General features: G+C 41.5%; 1 protein-coding gene across 3 annotated transcripts in view; it reads left to right on the top strand.

Annotated features, from left to right (window-relative positions):
- Positions 1 to 23,617, top strand: part of GALK2 (galactokinase 2) — an 85,634-nt gene that overhangs the window by 20,895 nt on the left and 41,122 nt on the right. For all 3 annotated transcript variants that reach the window (XM_060259850.1, XM_060259851.1, XM_060259852.1), the window contains 2 exons: positions 14,724 to 14,822; positions 16,079 to 16,231. In XM_060259850.1, coding sequence (XP_060115833.1) covers positions 14,724 to 14,822; positions 16,079 to 16,231 — 252 coding nt within the window. The remainder of the gene's footprint in view (positions 1 to 14,723; positions 14,823 to 16,078; positions 16,232 to 23,617) is intronic.

Below are 23,617 nucleotides of genomic sequence, written 5' to 3'. Positions count from 1 at the left end.
CCATTGGAAATAATGAAGGATAGTGGCATCTTCTTTTGGGGCTCATAGAATTGGATCCCCTGGTCCAATCCTTTTGAAACTTGTAGGGTATTTTGGGGAGAGGCATTGGATGCTATGTTGCAAATTTGGTGCCTCTATCTCAAAAAAACTGCTCCTCCAGATACCCGTAGATCAATTCCCCATTATACCCTATGGGAATCAGTCTCCATAGGGAATAATGGAGTGCCCAGCAGACATTCCTCCCCTGCTTTCTGATGACCCTGAAGTGGGGGGAGGGCCTCCAAACTGGGGGATCTCCTGCCCCCACCTGGGGATTGGCAACCCTAATTATGACCCAGCTACATCTGGGCAAACTTAGCCATACAAAGACTCTGCTGTCATAGTGTTCCCTCTAGCTGAGTTAGTGTGAGCTAGCTCATAGTTTTTTAGCCCCTGGTTCACACATTTTTATCTTAGCTCAGGAAGGATGGCCCCAGAGCAAACTAATTTATGCAGTAGCCAAATCACTCACTCACAATGCTAGTGGCTCATGAAGTAGAATTTTTGCTCACAAGACTCCACAGCTTAGAAGGAGCATACTCATATATTAGTATGTTTTGAAAATCTGTGAAGGTGGTTCTCAGGAGCCTGCAGAGATCACAGCTGATAACAGAGCTGGTTCTAATAAAATAAATATTCTACCATGGGTTGCGGCCGGAAATTTGGATAGACCATTACATATTATAGCATTGTGTACTATGCAGAATTCAATTAATCTAAGACCCGCCTTATTGGTTAAAGTATCTTTAGAACAATGGGACAAACATAATTGTAGTGGAAGGGATTCAGCTGCTTCAAAGCCAAAATGAGAGATCCATTTCTGATTATTACTGCCTATCCGAGCATTAAAATCACCAAAAATGATGAGCTGAGCAGTATGGAATTTCCTAGACAAAGACATCACATAATCAGAAAATTTCTCCCAGACAGCATCAAACTCCAGCTCTCCATTAGAAGGGGCTAAATAAACATTAATCATGATTAGAGTCAGTGCTGGAGAGGACAGCAATAAAGCCTGGGCAAATGGCAGGCAAGGATCCAAGAGGACCACCTTAAGTGGTAAATTGGATTTCACTAAAGCAGCCAGGCCTGCTTTAGTGCGACCTTTAGAATGAGTTCTATAAGCAGGGAGATTAAAAACTTTAAAATCCGTCAGTCTAAAACTGCCTTCCACCCATGTTTCCTGAAGGAAGACACAATCAAAGGATTTCAAAAAGTCCAAAAAATCTGAGTCATTCACTTTACTCTTCCACCCAGCTATGTTACAGGAGACAATGTGGATATTCCTTGTGGCTTCCCTAGCTGGTAGTCAATCGATAATGGATATCCTTTCTAGCACCCTGGTGTCATCAGTGAAAATACAGCCGTTATGTTGGGGTGCCCTTGAGCAAGTTGGAGAGGATTCCATAGTCAGATCAATTAAGTCAGCCGATGGGGGACAAGGGGACAGGGGGGTTGCCTGCAGGATCCAGGTTGATTGAAGGAACTGATTTCCCCGGCTCTAAAGACCTTTGCAGCTGCCGCTTAGTACATTCAAGTCTTACAAGGATTGCCTGGAAGGCTCCCAAATGACTGCTTCTATTGAAACATTAAGGGGACTATACATCACATCCATAGAAGGCTGCACTGATGACTCATTATCCAACTTGGGGTTTGATTGGGACTGACCTGAGCATGCTCTGGATACCTTAAAACACATTGAAGCCTTATATTTTGCTGCTGAAGATGATGCCTTCTTCAAAAGATGAGGATTAATTTGCGTACTGTCCCTTGCGAAGCATTAGTTTGAGAGTTAATAAAGGATCGCACAGGGAAAACCCCCTTTGACCGTAAGTAATTCTTTCACCTCAAAATTAGTGAAAGAATGTTGGGGGATTGAAAGGTAAGCAGAATCCTCTGCATTTGAGACTGATCATTAAGAGATTCTATGGTAAACAAGTCAATTTTGTGATAGTTCAGATGAAGAAGTTCACAGAGATGAGATTTAACTAAAAGTTTACTTCTCCAACATGGGGTCTTCCTGCCATAAGGACAAACTGTGATGCATACCTTATTGGGCTGTAGAACCAATTGTTGCATATTCCTTTCATGGCCCATGCTGACCTTAGACTCCGTAAAGGAGCTCCGAGGATCCATATCCTGTGTTGCAGATGGACACCACTTTAAAGGTGCTAAAGCTCCTATAGAGGTATCATCCAGCTGGGCTAAGTGAACTTTATCCATTGACAATGATAGTCTCTTTATTTCCAAAGAAAGGTCAAGTTGGGGTTAGAGGTTGATGATTTTTTTATTTCTGACGAGTCATATATCTTCAGATGTATTAAACTGAGACTGTGGGAGTTGGAGGAAACGAAACTATGGCCAACAGACCCTTATATTTGCTCCCTAGCTTCCTTAGGTCTTTATGCTTTCTGCGGCAAAATGCCCATTATCTATCAGACTTAACCATTCCAAGTCATCACAGGGCATTTATGTTGGCTAGACTAAATGCATTTCCCTCCAAAGTTTTACAAGGGAGATATCATCGAGTCTCTTTAGGCGACAGACTGTTCCTGTGGAGTGAATATTCCCAACACAATTCAGCATATATTGCTTGATTGTTCCTTTTATCATAATCTCTGTGAAGATTTATTTTGCAAGCTTTCTTTCTCCCCAGATTTGTCTGTTCTGCCACCCTGTTATTATTTATTGAATGATACTGAGGGGGAGGTTAGCGAGGCTATGACAAAATTTTTGGCTGATATCCTTAAATTTAAATCTGACCATGTATGAATGCATCTGTAAGCTCCATTTCATTTTGATTTTATCTCCAGTGTTTCCATTTTTATATTCTGTGTATTTTTATTTGCAACTGTTATGCCATTAAAGGTTTGGTATGGTTATTTTATTTTATTTATATCCTGCCCTCCTCGCCAAAGCAGGCTCAGGGCAGGATAATAACAAGGATTCAACCTTCTGGGTTGCTGAGCTGTTTGTCTGGGCAGGTTCCTCAGTGGAACAGGCTTCCTCGGGAGGTGGTGGGCTCTTCTTCCTTGGAGGTTTTTAAACAGAGGCTAGATGGCCATCTGACAGCAATGAAGATCCTGTGAATTTAGGGGGAGGTATTTGTGAGTTTCCTGCATTGTGCAGGGGGTTGGACTACGTGACTCTGGAGGTCCCTTCCAATTCTATGACTCTTATGATGAGGAAATGTAAATCCACTTTTTTTGTAAACAAATTTATTTTGTTATTTAATTTGCTCCTTCATCTGCCTCTCTCTGACTAATTAGTGCGTTAAAAGATCAACCATAACAGACTTCAACACAGAAAATAGCTATGTCTCACTCATAATCACTGTTAGCACAATGGAAAACAGAGAGTATGACTTCTGAAAGGGGCTCATTCCAAACAAATGCTGCTCTAAAATAACAGAGGACACTAATAATAGCAATGTTTAGTGATAGAAGAATTTTTGGTTTTTAAATGGTCTTTCTGGAAGTGTGGAAATAACCAACAGCCTTCCACAGGATCAGAGATCTTATTATGGAACTGGGGAAGCGGAACGCCATGTTGCCTTCCCATTTCATAGGAGAGACAATGTAAGCATAAGAAGTCTTTGAGGGGCACTTGAGAACTGACAGTTCCATTGGGTCAGTTTTGATCATGACCATTTCACAGCAAATGTCAAGAGTAAGCACCGCAGCTCTGAGATCTCTTGCATTCCTCCAGGGCTTATTTGTTCAACAACCCAGCAGCTAAGTGCATGTTTTCTGCCTGTTGTAAACTTAGGCCAGGAAAACAAAATATATTTTCATGGACATAAAAGTGACACATTGAGGTCTTCCATTTGTGTAACATTTAGCTATATTTTTAGAAAAAGGTAGTTATAGTGATCCAACACTGCAGTTTGAAAATTAGCAACAACAAATAGCCCAGAGCAGGGGTGACCAAACTTGCTTACCATAAGAGCCACATAGAATAAGCACCAGACATTTGAGAGCCACAATACATGAACATCAAATGTTTGAGAACTGTAAGACATGGAAGGAAGGATGGAAGGAAGATAGGGACAGAGAAGTAGAAAGAAAGCAGCTTTAACTTTAAATGCATTCTCCAAGCTGCTGGCTGGCATAGCTTGGAGAAGTGATCTAAAGAGACAAATGCCTTCTCCAAACCAACTGATGAGGCGGTGGGGCTTCACGAGCCGCACAATATGTTGTCAAACAGCCACATGTGGCTCCTGAGACACAGTTTGGCCACTCCTGGCCCAGAGCCTTGACTTGATGCCAATGTAAAAAAAATGGAAATATTTCGAGTGGGCCTAACCTAGGAAGTGATTAAATTCCAGCAGAAAGAGTTACAACCATTACAGTTACAACCATATACGACTCTTTTTAGACTGCAGTCCTAAAAACACTTTCCTGGGTGTAAGTACCATTAAATAAAGTGGTACTTACTTGTGAGTAGACTTGCTTAGGGAGTGCAGATCCCTAAACTGAAGTCTGTAGAACTCAAGTACACATTTTATATTATTTATGACTCTGTTCTCTCCATCACTCCTGTTTCCCATGTATGTTTTAAAATTACTCCTCTGGTCCCCTGCACTTGGGCTTCCTCGATGTGTATGTTCCTCCACCTTTTGTAGTGGCCATTTTGTGGTTATACTCACCACCCTGTGTCAGAATGCCAAAGATGCCCACAGACTCAGAAAGACTGGGGACTCCTACTCTATGAATTTTGTTTCACAGCTAGATGCTTTCTTCTTATGAGACGTTATTAGGACTTTTTTTGAGCAGGAATGTGCAGGAACACAGTTCTGGGTGGCTTGGGATCAGAGGGTATGGCCTAATATGCAAATGAGTTCCTGCTGGGCTTTTTCTACCAACAAAGCCCTGGATGTTATACTGCTACCAAGATCCTTGAGAAAAACCACAGTGAGTGGCAGAGAGGCCAGCTTGTAGTGGTTAAAAGTGGTGGGGTCTAAGCTGGAGAACCAGGTTTGTTTCCCCACTCTTCCTCCATGTGAACCCAGCTGGGTGACCTTGGGTCAGTCCACAGTTGTCTCAGAACTCTTTCAGCCTCGCTTGCCTCTCAGGGCGTCTGTTTGGGGAAGAGGAAGGGAAAGCTGCTCTGAGACTTCTTTGGGTAGTGAAGAGCATGGTGTAAAACCAGCTCTTTTTCCATTCTGCTCAGCTGTTTCGTTTCCTTGTGCAATCCCTGTAAAAGGACGTGAGAAATGGCTGAGCAGTGTGAGGTGTGGGTGTGTGCTCCCACTATTCAGCTGTTTTGTTTTCTATTTTTTTTTTTTGCTTCTGAGGAAAATAAGGTATACATTTTAAAAAAATTAAATTTAAAAAAGTATACCTTATTTTCCTCAGAAGCAAAAAAAAGAAAAGATAAATAGAAAGCAAAACAGCTGAATGGCGTTTATGGTTGGCTTGATGACATATGGATAGGATAGGATAGGATAGGATAGGATAGGATAGGATAGGATAGGATAGGATAGGATAGGATAGGATAGGTTACTTTTTTTGCTCAACATTTGTGAATTTAGTGTACAGACGGTGGGCAAAGAGAATCCATATGAATGTCTTAAAAGAACTTCATGAGAAACCTGGAAAGCTGAGTGGTGGGGAGGCGCTTCCTGCCTCTCGGCTCTTTTGCTTTCTTGTCTAGTCCCTGCTGCTTGATTGTTTTTGCAGCTTTTGTGGGGAACAGAAAGCAAGGGTTTAAAGGACTCCCTTAAAATCCTGCTTTTTAAAGTTTGTGGAAGTTTGTGACAGTAGACCTACCACAAACTTTGGTTCACAAACCATGAACAAGGCAAAATTTGTGGTTTAGTTTGTGCCCACCCCTAACCCTCAAAGACATTTTTTACACTTTAAAATGTCCAACATGTTTCATATCAAATAACTCCCCACACTTTAGTGCAGTGAGACACACTAGTGTGAGTAAAATAAAGTAAAAGTCCAGTTGCACCTTAAAGATTAACCATTTTTTCCATGACTGTTTTGTTTTTATTTCACTGTTACAAATTACTACAACTAACCATCTGAACTCTACACCACTGTGAATGTGTAGGACAGCTGTTGTGTGTCTGTGTTGATGTTTTTAAAGTCAAGATGCTGCTCTATTAACAGACATGTGGTCTTTTAGGTAGTGTTTATCAAGGATTCCATACTCCCCTTCCCACCATAGAGAAAATCCCTGCGCTATTAACAAGTTATTAAGTTTAGCTCTGTTTATTTCTCACCAAGTGGTTTGCGGAGGACTCTGTGGCGACCTGTGTGATAATCAAATGCCATAATCATGTCTGGATTGGACTGTAAATCTCCTATTTATATGTATTACAGGACAGACAGCTGATAATTGTTGCAATTATTTTATTTACTTTCTTATTTCTGGCTTATGCTGTCAGTTTCTTAGATGGCTTGCAAATGTCTAAGAAGGCAGTGTAACCTATCTCAAATAGAATAATTAAAACCCACAGCTTTAACCAACAAATATTCAATTAAAATATTGTGTGTGTGTGTGTGTTTAGCAGGGGTGGCTATACTGTGGCTCTTTCACACATATTGTGTGGCTCTTGAAGCCCCCACCACTCTGTGGGCCAGCTTGGAGGAGGCATTTTTCTCTTTAAATCACTTCTCCAAGCTAAACCAACGGAAGCTTGGAGAATGCATTTGAAGTTGCTTTCTTTTCACCTCTCCTCCATCTATTCGTCTTTCTTTCTTTCTTTCTTTCTTTCTTTCTTTCTTTCTTTCTTTCTTTCTTTCTTTCTTTCTTTCTTTCTTTCTTTCTTTCTTTCTTTCTTTCTTTCTTTCTTTCTTTCTTTCTTTCTTTCTTTCTTTCTTTCTTCCTTCCTTCCTTCCTTCCTTCCTTCCTTCCTTCCTTCCTTCCTTCCTTCCTTCCTGACATTTGTTTTATATGGCTCTTACGTTAAGCAAGTTTGGCCACCCTGAGATATATGTATATAGCGGCAGCAGTAAACTAAGTAATCATTTATAAAAAATTAAAGGTCAGTGCAGTAAGAGTTGTTGAAAGGCAAAGAGGAACTAGACTGATAGGAGGAGGGGATAGCCTTTTCCCCACAGCTGATGTGAAATATTTGGACTCTGTAGCCGCTGAATTATGCTGTAGTTGGTAGAGACTTCCACAGATGAGTCACCATTTCTAAGAAAGCATTTTTTTTGTGGCCACACTGCCCAGATGATAAGGTTTATAAGGTTTATAAGGGAGGTGCTCCTTTAGATACCCTTCTAATGATTTAGATCAGTTTAGGATATCTATTTTTTCCTGTTTCTGATGAAAATAAGGTATACCTTTTGTACTTTTGTGATTTTAGTGTGCAGGTGGCGGAGCTTACAGGGCTCTTATTACAGGGCCTACTGTAAACTCCAAGACTGGCTACACTGGGGGGGGGGGGGGGGATGGCCTAATATGCAAATGAGTTCCTGCTACAAAAAAAAGCCCTGCATATCAGATTTTTATTTATCATTTGCATATTTAAGAATAATGCACGGGTCTCATCTGTGGCTATCGAAATCCGCAGTTTGGGGCCATGCTGACGCTTAGCAGGTTTTCCTGTAAACTTGGGGGACACCCCACCAGGTTTGAAGAAAAATTGCACAGCTGGTGGTTGTGGATGCCGAAAGCCTCGCTGGGCCTCTCAGTGAAGGATACCAAGAACTGTTCCCAGCTCGGAGTGGCTGTCAGACATTGCCACTGTCATGGCTGAGCTCAAAGGTGGGTGGTGGGGGCTGGAGCCACACCAGGCTCAGCAGTGGGGAGAAAGATGGGATCTCACCTCGAATCTTGTGGGTCCCCTGCTTGTATATTGCATTAGCCAAATTGACCAAATCTGAGCATACATATTTGGTGGTAGAAGCTGTAAACGAACAAGACAGATCTTTCTACAAACCTAAAAATGCCCCAGGTCTGCAAAGAAATCTGAAATCTAACAGCTTCATTTCTACTCCACCTTCATACCCAGTGAAGACCTGAAGTGACTTACATCATTCTCTTCCAGTCCATTTTAGTCTCACAACAACCCTTGGAGGAAGGTTAGGTTGAGAGTATGTGATAGCCTGAGAGCCCCCAGCAAGCTTCCATGGCAGAGCAGAGAATTGAATCTGAGGCACCCAGATCCTAGTCCATCTCTCTAGCCACTATACCACACTGACTATGATTTAACCATACACCTGAAACTGTGACAGGTTTATTGGGCAAATGTGTATTTATAATGGTACACGTTAGGGAGCAAGGATTGTCTGCAGTTCCCAGTGTAGTGTTTTCTGTGGCAAATCCAGTTTATTGTTTAAAATATCTCTTCATTGTAGAAGTTGTGAGTAGTGTGTCAAATTAAAAATATGTGATGTCTCAATGCAAAAAAAAAATTGCATTCTGGACTATAGAGAAAACCCGCTTCTCGAAGTTAGTATTTCAGAATTTCTTTGGAATTGTATCTGACCAGATTCTAAGGAAACAGCACGTCTCTTTTTTCATCTGCCGGAAAACATGATTGTACTGTTCACTGTCAAATATTGGAAGGTATGCCTCATAGGCTGAAATGTTGAAAACCAGAAAGCATACTGGCTTCTTCTCTACCTTTCTCCTTCAGGGTCTTTTCTGAATACTGATTTAAGACAAGACAGTAAGAAGTTGTTCAAGCAGCACAGTCTTTTTTTTACAGACAGCTAATAAATATGCCACTGGAGAAGGGAAAGCTGTAGGCAAAAGGCACTGAGAAGAGAGTGAAGGGAAGGAGCTTGGCCAAGAGTAGGAGAGCTTGTGGGAAAGGAGCCAGAGGCATTTTAAGACGATGTAGAGATGCTGATTCATGTTTCAGCCTTAAGACTGTATTCATACTAAAATGCAAGTTAAAAATGGTTCTTACAAAATACTCTCGTGATAAAAACTCCAGCATGAAAGGAAGAAGGCTTCAGAACTCTTGTTTTACCCTGCTCTGCAGTTCGTTGTGCTTCAAGGCAATGTGCTGCTTTCGTCTAAAGGACTCAGGAGGAGATAGGCCTCTAAAAAGTAAAAAATGGGGTCTGGGTACTGGGAACTAACTCTTGTATAACTGGTTGTGTGTCAAATAACCCTGAAAGCAAGGAGTTGAAGAAGAACAGGGTTTGGTGCAGTGTAGGGGGGTAGTTTTTCACAGTGAATTATTTGCCCAGGAATTAAGCAAGTTTATAATCAAACTATGGGGGAAAGGAACAATTGGGGGTTTAGAAATAATGCTATCTGAAAGATGTTATACAATGGTCTGTTTTTGTAGTGCCCAAGACAATATTTTGTGTATTTTCAGGGAGAAAAGCATTCTTGCAGACCACAGTGCTGTTCTTGATTATGTTGTTTTCCTCTGTTTTAATTAGGTATTTTCTGATTACATGTTGTTTCATTGCATAAGCCTATAAAAACTAAATACGATCATAACACCAATGATAAATATCCCAGGCCCACATGCTGCCAGTTTGGCATTAGAAGTTATCAGCTGATATGAACATCCAGATTTCATCTGCAGAAAGGACATAAGCAGAGTATGAGGAACTACAGTTCCCAAAACTGTAGTCTTGCCTGAGCATTCTTTAATGTTTTATTACTGGTTTGTTTGATTTATCACACTTATACCTTGCTTTCATAGTTGCTTACATATGGTACCCAGGTGACCTGTTGTTCAGATAGCTTACAGTGTCAGATCCTGATTAATTTCAGCATAAGTGCATCATGTGAATTCTCTGAGCAGTGTGGAAACTTAGTAATTAAACAAAACTTTAATTATTAACATTGAAACTTTTAGAGAAGGGAAGGCTTCAAGGAAGAAATAATTAGTATTTCCTTGGAAAAGATGCAGATTGTTGAAAGCTGCAGGTATGTAGTTGATGCTTAAGAGCTGTTGGATCTTATTTATCAAAATATCTGTATCCCACCCTTCAAGGAAACAGACAGCTAAAATATAGTTTGGGTTTTTTTTAATGATAGGCTATATACAATAGAGATCTGACTCTCAAGACAGAAGAAATAATCAGTCAAATTAACCAATCAGTCAAATTAACCAAGAAGAAGACACATATTCCTAACCAGGTTTTTTGGGTTTTTTTTTTTAGCAGGAACGTTCAGGAACGCAGCCCTGACTGGTTTGGTGTTGGGGTGTGTGGCTTAATATGCAAATGAATGTCAGCTTTTTCTACATATCATCACATAGGCACAATTGTTCCTTTGGACTTGGTTTTTTTTGTTTTTTGAACAGAAACATGTTTTCTCTCTGGCTTGATGTCTGGGGCCTAATATGCAAATAAGTTCCTGCTGGGCTTTTTCTACAAAAAAAGCCCTGCCTAAAACTATCCAGCCTCCCCTCAAAAAAACTCTTCAGTTTGAACTGTATGACAGAATAACAAGTCAACATTCTTCATCAGGGACTTGTATACCACACTTTTGATACTGCTGCTGAGAAGACACCCCCCCCCCCCCCCAAGCTCTCACTAAACCTCATTGGGTTTGGGAACACAAGGGCCTCAATTTGAACTCAGTTACTGGGTTGTATACAGGTCAAGCTATTCTGAGGAGAGAATGATAAGGGCTCTTAATATAATAAAAAGGCGTTTCTTTGTTTATACTCATCCCTATGGCAGTTAATCTTTTGAGAAAGATCTGCCTGACCCCCTGAGGTAGCTAACAGAATCTGTAGAGAAGGCTGCCTGGCATTGGTGGGAAGTGTGATATAACAAGGCTGATTGGTTGCAATATGAGAAGATTTGGGGGGGAAAGAAAACAAACAGATAACATGATGCCACTCTATTTGGGCACCGTTACATCTACTGTGTGCCAAAAATTAACAGCTTGTCTTGTGGGCACATTCTGCCTGTGGGGTAATTTTAAAACGATGGTCATGATATCGCAGTTTTCTTCTGATAAGTCTGTATGTATATAGATCCAGGAATAAGTAGCATAAGTCTAGTTGAGAACCATGTGTAGACATGCTGTTGGTTTTAACACATTGGTGGGGAGAAAAGTGTCAAATCCCACGAATATTTTCTAAGATGATTCCTGTGAGGTAAAGTCAATGATAATACTATACAGCTGCTATATTTCTGTGGTTTCCAGCACCACATGGCAAAAACAGTGTTTTGGAAAAACCCAGGCATAGGCCATTTCTGAAAAGTGGTGGCCCACCTCTAAGAAATAGCCTGATCTGAAGGCCTATCTAGATGATGCAATGTTTCACATGGGGAATGACAAAAGGTACTGAATATCAGAGGCCACACAAAAGAGGGGAAAGGCTGATGTACTTAATTATGTACAACCTAATTAGTAATATATATATAATGCAAACAGTACAATGCAGTCAGTAAAAATGGTCCCTATATGCAATGCATGATACAATGAGGTATGGCTGGCTACTTTAGGTATAAAAATCCAGTGCATGATACAGTGAATTATAGTCTGCCAGCTAATCAAGATACTGTTTTGGTATCTTTTCCAAAATTGTTTCTGTTACAATCCTGTTGCTGAATGGTGTTGTACAGTTGTTGCAGACTGTCTATAAAAGACGAGTCAAAATGCCTTAATGTATGATGCAACATCTAAATGGACTTATTTACAGCAGAAAAAATGACATTGTTTATATGAATTGTTTATATGAAGGATTTACCTTGACCTCTTTGTTATCAGAGCTATACATGAAAGATTATCAGAACTATATATGAGAAATCAAACCACAGGTATTTGGAATCCTGTGAGCTCTTAAACTTATTTTTATTGGACCATCTATGGGACCATCGCATTAATTTCTCACACAAGTAAAGTGATGCTCAAAATCTTACAACAAAAAAAGCCCTGAAAGATCTGATCTCTTTGGATCTTGTGCATGGCTGTCCTGTACATGTATCTATTGAAGCAGCTCTCACCAGCTTCAGCGTAGGTTTTGGAAAAACAAGGGAAAGCTGCATTTTAAAAAACAGAGTTAAAATAATAACAATTTTTAAATAACCCCTTTAAAATATATTTAAGGGACAAAGTTAAATGGAGTTGAAGCTGTGGAGCAGAAGATACTCGAGTTCTCCAGTTACTGAAAAAAAGGATTACAAACATGTAATTCATCATTAATGATTTTAGAGTTATCTTCCAGAATGCATTAAAGAAAGAACAAGTCACCTTTAAAAAAAAATTAAAAGCATCTGTTGAGCCTAAGAACACCAATAAATGCATCTTGGTCTCCTGGAGGAGTTTATTCATGTTAAACTCTGTGCATATGTTCAAGTTTTCGTTAATCCTTTTTTGACAACTCCGTCTTCTTAACTAGAAGTTTATGAGGGGGCCTTGACGTGACTTAAGGAGCACTGCAAAGCGAGTTCTATCAGTTTTCACTGCATTTGTAAGCCAGTCACCCTGATTAAGGAGCTATGGGTTTTAGAGCTTGTCTGTTTCCAGAGCCTTCATGGAAACCTACATCACTCCCTTCCAAAGGCCATGAGTTACTGACTTTATCTTCCAGCCCTGTGCTGGGTAATATCACTACTTTGGTGGTTATCTGGCTTCAGGCCCCTAAGATGATCTGCCTTGCTGGGAAAGAAAATCTGAAAATATCCCATGTGCTTGAATCCTTCTCTTTCTTTTGTGCAGTGCTTGTGCTCTTTGTGTTGATGCAGTGTCTTAATTTCAAGTAATTGTATGCATTATCCAAGGGGTGTCAAACTCATTTGTTATGAGGGCCGGATCTGACATAAATGATACCTTACTGGAGCAGGCCATGTGTGTCATAAAATGTAATGCCAGGTAGTAGATATATAAACATCAGATTCTTGAGAGCTGCGAGACATGAGCATCAGATGTTTGAGAGCCGCAAGGAAGGAAGGAAAGAAATAGATGGGGAGGAGGGAGGGAGAGGTAGAAAGAAAGCAACTTTAAATGCATTTTCCAAGCCAGCCGATGGGGTGGTGGGGGCTTCGAGAGCCACACAATATGTGTGAAAGAGCCACATGTGGCTCCCAAGTCACAGTTTGGCCAACCTGGCCCTGGAAGGACAAGAAATAGGATGAAGAAACCATGGTGTCCCCCAATTGCCTTCTGGTGCAGATCTTGAGAAGCTTACTGCCCCTCATGTGGTGGTTCCCTTTAATCTAGGGTTACCATATTTTGAAAAGCAAAAAAGTGGACATATTTCCCAACTGACTACTTTAAACAACCCATCACTGTGACAAATCTCATTTTAAATACCCCTCCTATTGAAGCGGAAGTTTGCCTCCACTGGGGGACTACAGGGCCAAACAGGCTCCACCTCCCAACCCAAAAAGATCAGTTTTTTAGAAAGAACTCAAAGGAGAATGGACACCAAAAAAAGAGGACATCTTGGAACCCTTCTTTAATCACCATGGCCACTGACAGACCTCTCTTCCATGAATCTTTTTATGCTTTCCTAAAGCCATCTATGCTCTCCTAAAGCCATCTATGCTCTTACTATACCAGACTTTCTGAAATTCTAGATTTCTTAAACAAGGTATTGCTCAAGAGGCCTTTGCATGAACGCATTCCTATTCTCTTTAGTTCATGTAAAAGCTTTCTATAGATTTCAGTGTTAGGAGCCAAAATGTATCCCCGTTGTCTCAGCACTACTTGCTCAGTCATTCAGGCTTGCTCAGATGTTGCAAGCTGTGACATCACAGCAGCAAGCCCAGAAGGTATGATATTGGCTGCAACTGCAAGAAGAAGAAAAGGTGCATTGTGACAATGGAGAATTGTTGTAGTCCCCAGCAGTGTTCTCTCTGAGTTTGTGTGAGCTGGCTCACAGTTTTTTAGCTCACACATTTTTGTCTTAGCTTAGGAAAAATAGCCCCAGAGCAAACTAATTTATGCAGTAGCTCATAACTTTAATGTCAGTAGCTCATGATGTAGAATTTTTTGCTCACAAGACTCAACAGCTTAGAGGGAACATTGGTCCCCAGGTAAAATTGTAATATATTATTTTAGTGTGTTTTTTGACAAAAGAGCAAAACAGGCGTAGTAAATAGAGAAAATGACAGCCAAGAGAAGCCTGGTAGTTAGTGCGTCCTTTGAATCTGGAATCTGTCTGCCTGCCTTCTCTTTCTAAACCGCACTGGGGAACAGAACACTCGGGAAAGAGCCTGCTGGCCGCATGCCTCTTTTGCCCAGGAGAAGTAGGGAAATATTGGGTGCTTTCATTCATGCTAAATAATACTGTTACAATCAACTTTAGCGGCCGTTTGCAAGTGGATTTTGGCATTTCATACAGAAAAATCTAGTTGCAAAGTGCATCGAAAGGATGTTATTTATTGTGTGTGAAAGCGCCCATCATTGCTTTGAGGAGTCATCCATCCCTTTGTGACACCAGCAGGTGCTGTGAAGCAGAATAGGAGGGCCTTTTGAATGCATGTGGCTCTGTACAGTGTTCAGCCTTTGCAGGCGTGCTGGAGGCAGAGAAATCCTGGCATACATTGGATGAAGGAAAAATAAAAAAAGGAGTGAGGGACTCCAAAACATGTTGACCAGTACCTGCTTAGAGATGGACCTATATGATATCAAATGCTTAGGCAACTGGTATGGAATGTGTGGGAAACTAGTGATCTCAGAGGCCTATCAAACACACATTTACCCTTTCATGAATTCAGTTGTCCAGAATGTCTGGGGCCGGGCAGGGAGGAGAGCATCTCTTCCCCATTGTGTACTGAGCTGTGTTTTCTCAGGTGGAACTGGCTGAACTTTGCGCCAAGAGCGAACGTCACATTGGCACAGAAGGTGGCGGCATGGACCAATCCATCTGCTTTCTTGCAGAGAAAGGAACTGTACGTACCACCTGAGTGTGAACTGATGAGTCATTAGAGAGCCAGTTTGGTGTAGTGGTTAAGTGTGTGGGCTCTTATCTGGGAGAACCGGGTTTGATTCCCCACTCCTCCACTTGCAGCTGCTGGAATGACCTTGTGTTAGCCGTAGCTTTCGCAGGAGTTGTCCTTAAAAGGGCAGCTACTGTGAGAGCCTTCTCAGCCCCACCCACCTCACAGGGTGTCTGTTGTGGGGGGAGAAGATATAGGAGATAGTAAGCAGCTCTGAATCTCTGATTCAGAGAGAAGGGTGGGGTATAAATCTGTAGTCTGCTTCTTAAGTCACAGCTTAAGAAAGGCTGATGGTGCAGTGGTGAATGATGGACAATGGGAAGCACCAGGGCTCAATATGAGCCAGGACTGACCTCCAAGTAGTCAAGGCATGACAGCAGATGTGTACAAGAAGCATGTTAGAGCTGTTCTCTCAAGAGCTTTCTCAGCACCATCTACCTTACAGGGTGTCTGTTGTGGGGAAAGGAAAGGAAAGGAGTGGGATATAAGTCCAGTATGTGAAGAGTGGGGTATAAATCCAGCCTCTTCTTTTCTTCCTCTTATTGAAGCAGAGATATATAGTGTGGGTTGTCATCATCGCTCACCACTTGACACTGATTTACTGTTCATTACTATGGCCAGCCTTTTCACAATACCTTAGTGAAAGTTTTCTACAGCTCAGAGAGCCCTGGTGTGAGGGTGGGAGGTAGGTCTGCCTTTTGGCCAACCCTTGGGCTTTTTTTGTAGCAGAAACTCCTTTGCATATTAGGCCACACCTCTCTTATGTAGCCAATCCTTCAAGAGCTTACAGGGCCTACTCTAAGCTCCAGGAGGATTGGCTACATCAGGGAGATGTGGCCTAATATGCAAAGGAGTTCTTGCTACAAAAAAAGCCCTGGCCAACCCCACTTTAGACATCTATGCAAGAGCTTTGTTTGGGTTACTGATGCTTCAACCCTCCTTGGTCTTCAGTAACTCTTCAAATGCAACATTAAAGGAAAAAAGGATTTAGATTTGACCGATAACCTTGGTTGCTGGAGGGGGCAGGGCTTTTTTCTCACTGTTCTGTGTCACTTTGTCCCTACTTAAACTGCATCCCCCGAGAGAGAAAGAGAAAGAGAGAGAGAGAGACCCAGAGGAGAAATGGCATTTTGATTTATTGGTCTTTAATGTATTGCTGCCTACTAGTTGTAATGGCTCTCACTGCTGTTCATTTTTCTTTTCTGCAGGCCAAGCTGATAGAATTCAGTCCTCTCAGGGCGACTGACGTGAGACTTCCACAAGGAGTGGCTTTTGTTATTGCAAACAGTTGCGTTGAGATAAATAAGGCGGCAACTTCTCATTATAATATCAGGGTGATGGAGTGTCGTCTGGCCACAAAGGTACCGTATGGCTTTCATCAAGACCTAATGAAACCATCATCCAAGTATGTGCTTGCTACAACTCCTTCTCCTCCTACCAGTTGTTGCTTTATTTTAGCACCAGGTCAGGTGTTGCCTCAAAGGGCATGTTTCTCTCTTCAGAGCCTGGACTCTGGCCATATCCACATGACAAATGGAATCCGGCCCTTAATCTGTGCCATTCCATTTGGGCAGTGTAGTGCTCCAAGAGGTCAGCGTAGCCCCAGAACAAAAATTAATTCTCCATCAAAAGACTGTCATGACTTAATGAGAGCATCTTCTAATACCAGGCGTATAAAAAAGAAAGCAAATGTTTCAATTGCTCCTCTGTAATAAATGGGAAGCCACAAAATAACAGTCTCTAAAATAGAGCTTAGAAATCATGTAATTGTATTTTTTTGAAAGAGAGCTTCTTGAAGGCTGCATTTTCGGTCCTTACTAAGCCCCTCGAAGTATACTAACACTCCTCTCCACTCTAAAGTTCAAATCATGGAGGGCAGAAGTTTAATAATAATAATAATAATAATATTTTATTTTTATATCAAGGCTTACAGTTGTCGAAAGAAAATTTAAAGCACTGAAACAGTGACTGAGCAAGGCTGCAGTGTTAAAATGTTATACCTTTATAATATAGTGAGTTCAAAGTGCGGAAGCAGTGATTCAAGCAAAGCTCTTTTATTAAGTACAGCATGGAAGGGCTGAACTCAAAGACTGAAGAACTGGGCCAACGGGGCCAACTATGTACAAGCACCTTATTGGACTATTCAAACCAGCAGGGGGCCCGTGATTGGAGCAGGGCAGCAGGGATTTGCCCATTGTTCCCGAGTCCCCTAGCTCAGTCCTACAAGCTCCAATGAGCCAGGCAGGAACACCCTTTAATATACATTCTTAATTTACATACACAACAACGTTAGTGATGATGCCTTTTGAAATTTTTACTGCTGGAGAAAGTGATGCATAGTTTTACATACAGGAAGTGCAAAGGAACTTCTCTGGGTTCAGTACACCCCCCCCCTCAATAAATGACTGATTAGAGAAAAAGCTCCCCCCCCCCCGAAATTGCTTAATTGAAGCTTGACAGGAGGGGGGGACTGGTTCTCTCTGAATTCCCAGTTCCTGTTAAAGCATGCCCATAAGCCCCTGCTTGGACTGTGCGAAAGAGTTCCCATTAGTAGTTTCCATTTAAATTTTCAGCTCCTGTTTATAAATCCTAAGCACTGGCCATACATGGGCAGGGTTTCAAGCAGGCAAAGAAGATCTTGGCAGAGACGATCATCATCCTGTTTCTCTTCTGACTTTCCCCCTCAGGTAGAGGTAGAACAGGGAAAGGGGTTGAACTCTGCTGCTGTCTCACAGGATAAGCTTTCCCTCTTGTCTTTTGCCCGACCTGTCTTCATGCTTGTACACCAGTTTCCTTTAAAAAGGCTTGCTTCTAGTGACTTAAATACCATGAAGAGAGTTGTGTGGGTGAATTCAGTGAATTGCTGAGTTTATCCTGTTAGCGCAGAATCTCATTTCTAGCGTTATGAAGGTTATCGCCATTCAAATAAAATACAACAGCATGTGTCAGGTCCTTAGTACTTTGAAACATGCTAATGGTATTTGAAGAAAGTCCCAAAAGTTGGAAGAGGGAGATAGCGTAGTGACATTGAGCTTTAAATGAAGATGGCCCTGCAACTTTTTCCCATTAGAATCTGACCATGTCGAAACTTAAGAGTCTGAGATAAAGGAAGAGCCAATGTAAGATTGCCTGTTTGCCTAACTGAAAATATATAGCTTAACATTACTGATTAAATGACATGTTGATTAATAATCCATAAAATTTCTGCAGTCCCAGCACTTTGTCGTTGCAAGTCCTTTGCTGAGAAGTGGCACGCACATATCCAACCACCCTGCACACTGGCATAAATCTGTGCATAATTCACACTTGGATTCCTGGCAGCTGTTCACCTCTGTCATTTCCCTTTCTGTAAAGCATCTTGAAGAAACCCTTTAGTGCCATAAAAACTTTTGCCTGCCATTCCCTTCATATACTGTTGGTTCTAGCAGATGGCCAATTATTACAAACAACTCTTTGAAAAATCTGGACCTTGAAAGTCGAATGGATTATGCAGATTAATTAAGTCCTGGCAAACTTTTATTCAGACTTTGGGAATCTTTGGTACAATGATGGAAATTAGAATCATAAAGTTGGAAGGGACTTCCAGGGTCATCTAGTCCAACCTTCTGCACAATACAAGAATTTTACAAATACCTCTCCCTCTCACATATGTCCCCAGTGACCCCTGCTCTGTGCCCAGATGGTAGAAAACCTCCAAGATCCCTGGTCAAACTGGCCTGGAGAAAAAATGCTGACTGACCCCAAAGTGTTAATCAGCATTTCCCTGGGTGTGTAAGAAAGGGCCACAAGAACTAAGCCCTGATGCAACCCTTCCTGCCCTCCTTCTCATGATCCGCCTAATTAACAGAATCAGCATTGCTGTCAAATGGCCATCTAGCCTCTGTTTAAAAACCTCCAAAGAAGGAGAGCCCACCACGTCCCAAGGGTGCCTATTCCACTGGGGAATCATTCTGACTGTCAGGAAGTTCTTCCTAATGTTTAGCTGAAAACTTTTCTGATTTTATTCCAATGTGTCAGTTCTGACCTGACCTTCTGGGGCAATAGAATCATAGAAGAATCATAGAGTTGGAAGGGACCTCCAGGGTCATCTAGTCCAACTCCCTGTACAATGCAGGAAACCCACAAATACCTACCCCAAATTCACAGGATCTTCATCACTGTCAGATGGCCATCTAAACTTTGTTTAAAAACCTCCAAGGAAGCAGAGCCCACCACCTCCCAAGTGTGCCTGTTCCATTGAGGAACTGCTCTGTCAGGAAATTCTTTCTAATGTTGAGCTGGAAACCCTTTTGATTTAATTTCAACTTATTGGTTCTCTTCCAACCATCTGGGGCAACAGAAAACAACTCTGCACCATCCTCTATATGATGATGATGAAGATATTGGATTTATATCCCGCCCTCCACTCCGAATCTCAGAGTCTGAGAGCAGCTCACAATCTCCTTTACCTTCCTCCCCCACAACAGACCCCCCTGTGAGGTGGGTGGAGCTGAGAGGGCTCTCACAGCAGCTTGCCTTTCAGGGACAACTCCTGCGAGAACTGTGGCTGACCCAAGGTCATTCCAGTAGCTGCAAGTGGAGGAGTGGGGAATCAAACCTGGTTCTCTCACGTGAGTCCACACACTTAGCCACTACACCAAACTGGCTCTCTGACAGCCCTACAAGTACTTGAAGATGGTGATCATATCACCTCTCAGTCGTCTCCTCTCCAGGCTAAACAGACCCAGCTCCTTCAACCTTTCCCCATAGGACTTGGTCTCATGCCTCCTCACCATCTTTGTTGACTTCCTGTGGATATGTTCCAGCTTGTCTATATCCTTCTTAAATTATGGTGCCCAAAACTGAACACAGTACTCTAGATGAGGTCTAACCAGAGCAGAGTAAAGCAGTACCATCACTTCATGTGATCTGGACACTAGACTTCTGTTGATACAGCCCAAAATTGAATTTACCTTTTTAGCCACCACATCACACTGTTGACTCATATTCAGTGTATGGTCCATTAAGACCTCTGGATCCTTTTCGCACATTCTACTACCACGATATATCTGCCCCATCCTATAATTATACATTTGATTTTCCCTACCTAAATGCAGAACTTTACATTTATCTCTGTTAAAATACATTTTATTTGTTTAGCCCAGTTTTAAAATGATTTAAGTGCATTTAAACTCACCCAGCCAGTGATGAGCATCTGCATTTAGCTATCTTCCTTCTCCCTGAGAAACCCTGGGAGCTCTAATTCTATGCAGAAAAGGGGGGGAGAATTCTTAACATCTGTACCAGGCTACAGCACTCAGGATTCTTTGGAGGAAGCCAGAGTGTTTCTGTTAATGTAAAGTCTTTGCTAATGAGTGTTGCTCTTCCCTTTGCCCTAACTGGTACTGCAGAGTGATTGTGCTGACCATATAGAAGAGCTGAGGCCGATGACAAGTCCTTTTTCTTGGTAGCCAAGACCTAGCTAAGGTCTTCCAGCCTTCTGATCATGATGGGCCAGGAAATACTTTGGTGTAGAGTCCCTGTTACCAAAAGCAGTTATACTGAGGGATTTTACTCAGTTCTGAAGGGGGAAAAGGCAAAGTCTTGAGCTTTGAGCTGAAAGATCTAGATCAGGGGTGTCGAACTCATTTGTTATGAGGGCCAGGTCTGACATAAATGAGACTTTGTCGGGCCAGGCCATGTTGGGCTGGGCCATATGTGTACCTATTTAAGATTAGGTAGCAGAGATATAAACTTTTTAAAGGACACAAACACAACTAAAGATTTTTTTTAAAAAAAACTTAAAATAAAACATGCTTAAAACATTAGCACTTGTTGGTCTTAAAGGTGCTTTCTTTGTATTTCCCCCATGGGATCCAGGGAACTGGCCAAAGGAAGCTTTGGCTCTTTCCCTCCCCTCCCCAGAGGACCAGGAGGGGGAGAAGCCTCAAACAATGGTAAAAATTGAGGTTTTGCTCTGTAGCTCCTGTGTAGTTGAGCAAGCCTTGTAAAGCAAGCTGAGATGCAGAAGGAAGCAAGAGAGAGGGAGAAGGAAACAGACAAGAACTAGTTGCTCGAGGGCCTGATTTGGCCCCCGGGCCTCATGTTTGACACCCCTGGTCTAGATTTTTTTTTCTTCCTATCTCCTCACTTCTAAGTTTTCTGATTAATATTGGGATAAATGAGCACAAGTCCTGTGTGATGTGCCAGTGAATGTGCTGTTCCACTTCAGGCTACAGGGGTGTGTGTGGGAGGGGAAGCATATGTTTGAGTCTTCCTCTACATGAAATGTTGCTCACGTTTAGAAAACTAGCAATCCAGGTAGGAATTTAATGACTATCTTCTCTGTGTGAATACTGTATGCAATAACGAAAATTGTATGTTGTGTTCTGGAAGATTCAAACATTCAGTTCCCCGCCCCATGCACACACACCTGAAATGGGCCAGGTTAGGAACAGGTACGCAACATGGGAAATTGCTCCTTATAACACTGGATGCTTTCACAGCTGAATACAAGAGTCTCTTGCTGCAGATCAGATACTGCAGGAAGAAGCTGGCTGCATCCATTTCTCCTGCAAAAGAGAAGAGTTGCAACGTTTGCATTGGATTCAGCACACTGGTCTGCTATGAGGGCATGTGGGATTCTGTGCTATAAGGTGTGAGAGTAAACCTGCCTGTGCTTGGTTCCATCCAGGGCTTTTTTTGAGCAGGAATGTAATTCTGGCTGGCTTGGTGTCAGGGTGTGTGGCCTAATATGCAAATGAGAAGAGAAGCTGGGCTTTTTCTACTCCCCCCAAAAGTCCTGGTTCCATCTGATCAGTGCCTTGGACTTCATATGGCACAAGTATGCCTAAAGACGCTTACACCGAAGAATGCCTCTCCCAGTGCATCAAAATTCAGGGTTATGGTAATATCCTACAAGTGACTCAAGAGAGAAACTGCTCCTTTCCACCACTGCTGGGACTCTTGACCTATGAGCTTCAGTGTCACAAGTCCAACCCCATTCCCCATTTTGTCATATATGAGAAAACCTCTTGGGTTGGATCTTATCATGTTTATCATTTCATCTTGTTCAGTTCCTCTTGTTATTATAGCCTCTGTCCTACATGGCTTTTGTCAATGCAGGATACTGATCCTAGCATAGCTTTTTTTTTTTTTTTTTTTAAACCCAATACTTTGTTTACTGAATTTTATAGAATTTTACAGGTTAACATGCGGGGGGGGGGGGCAACAGAAACAAAAATGAAAAGGTTAAAGATCATCCAATAAAGATGATAACACGTGAAAGGAGATATATATGAATTGACAAAAGCAAAAACATCAGGATTATAAAAATATATAATTCACAGATATAACATACCAATCTTGAATCTTAGCCAAATAATCTGAGAGAGATAAAAGCTTATCAAAAGTATTGCTTAACTGTTGAAAAGTCGAGTCAGACTGAACAAGGACTTCAGTAGTGAAAAAACTGGTTGGATCCAGCCCATTACCTGTAAACTTGTAAACCTCCATCCGTTTGCTCTGCAGTTGAGTTAGAGAGCCCTTTGTGATAAAAGAGAATAGGGTTGTAATCTCCATGTCTGAATACTTTAGGCCAGGGCTTTTCTTTTAGAAAAATCCCAGCAGGAACTCATTTGCATATTAGGTAACACCCCTGACATCATCATTGCTTCACACAATGCATTTTGTAGACAAAGCTCAGCAGGAACTCATTTGCATATTAAGTCACACCCACTTACACCAAGCCAGCCGAAACTCCGTTCTTGCTCAAAAAAAGTCCTGCTTTAGGCAGTTTTAAAAATATATTATATTGCATTGCTTATTGGATTAGCTATAGTGTTTTTATTTCATTGTTCTCCTTGTATAGCTTTGGTTGTATATGCTGTACTGGCTTTGTGTGTGTGCGCACACACATTGTTTTCCAGTTCCATAATCTGCCTTGAGTCTCAACAAGAAAGGCAGACTATAAACTAAGCAAGTAAATAGCAAGTTTGGGTTGAGTGTCAGGATAGGGAAATTGAAACCAGACCCACAAAATTGGCATAACCGGAAGGTCTTGGAGCAAATTGCACTTAGTTGTACTGATATAATAAGAAAAAACAGATCTCCCTTTAATGTGTTGGCATGGAATAGTGTCTAAATATTAATGTCTAATATGCACATCAGATGCATGTGTCTAAAATGTTCCTCTCCAGAAGAAAAGAAATAAGCCTTGGAAAATCACTAGATGGCACCAAATATAGCTCATTTTTAAAAATACGAGAGAGAGAAAAAAGGTGCTGGGGGGAACAACAAGGCTTAAATTGTAAAGCAAAAGAGGAGAAATAGCAAAGCTCACCAACTGTCTTCACAATCATGTTTTAACCTTTTAAACAGGTCTACTTATAACTGAATCCCATTATATTCAATGAATCTTACTCCCAGGGCAGTGTTCTTAGTGTTCATTTTATTTAGAATTTTTTCCTAATAGGTTTTTTAGTGTGTACTGCTAGTTCCTTAAATAATATTTTGTTAATTTAAAAAAATGCGCCAGAAGCAACTGCAGGCTATGATTAAGTAAGTAAATAAGTCTCCAGGTTCAATCCCTTAAATCGCCTGTTAAAAGATTTCAGGTACCAGACCTGAGATCTTGGAATGAGTCTGCTGGAGTAGACATCAGTTAGGCTACATGAACCCCTGGCTCATTTCAGTAGAAGCAGCTCCCTTCTGTTTAAGAGAGATGGCCTGTCCCCTGGTGATTAACAGTAGCTTGAATTTATTGACAG

This window comes from Heteronotia binoei, chromosome 19 (assembly GCF_032191835.1).
Source record: "Heteronotia binoei isolate CCM8104 ecotype False Entrance Well chromosome 19, APGP_CSIRO_Hbin_v1, whole genome shotgun sequence".
Lineage (NCBI taxonomy): Eukaryota > Metazoa > Chordata > Lepidosauria > Squamata > Gekkonidae > Heteronotia > Heteronotia binoei.
Note: the sequence above shows the minus strand (reverse complement) of the source record. Positions and strands in the feature narration are given on the sequence as shown.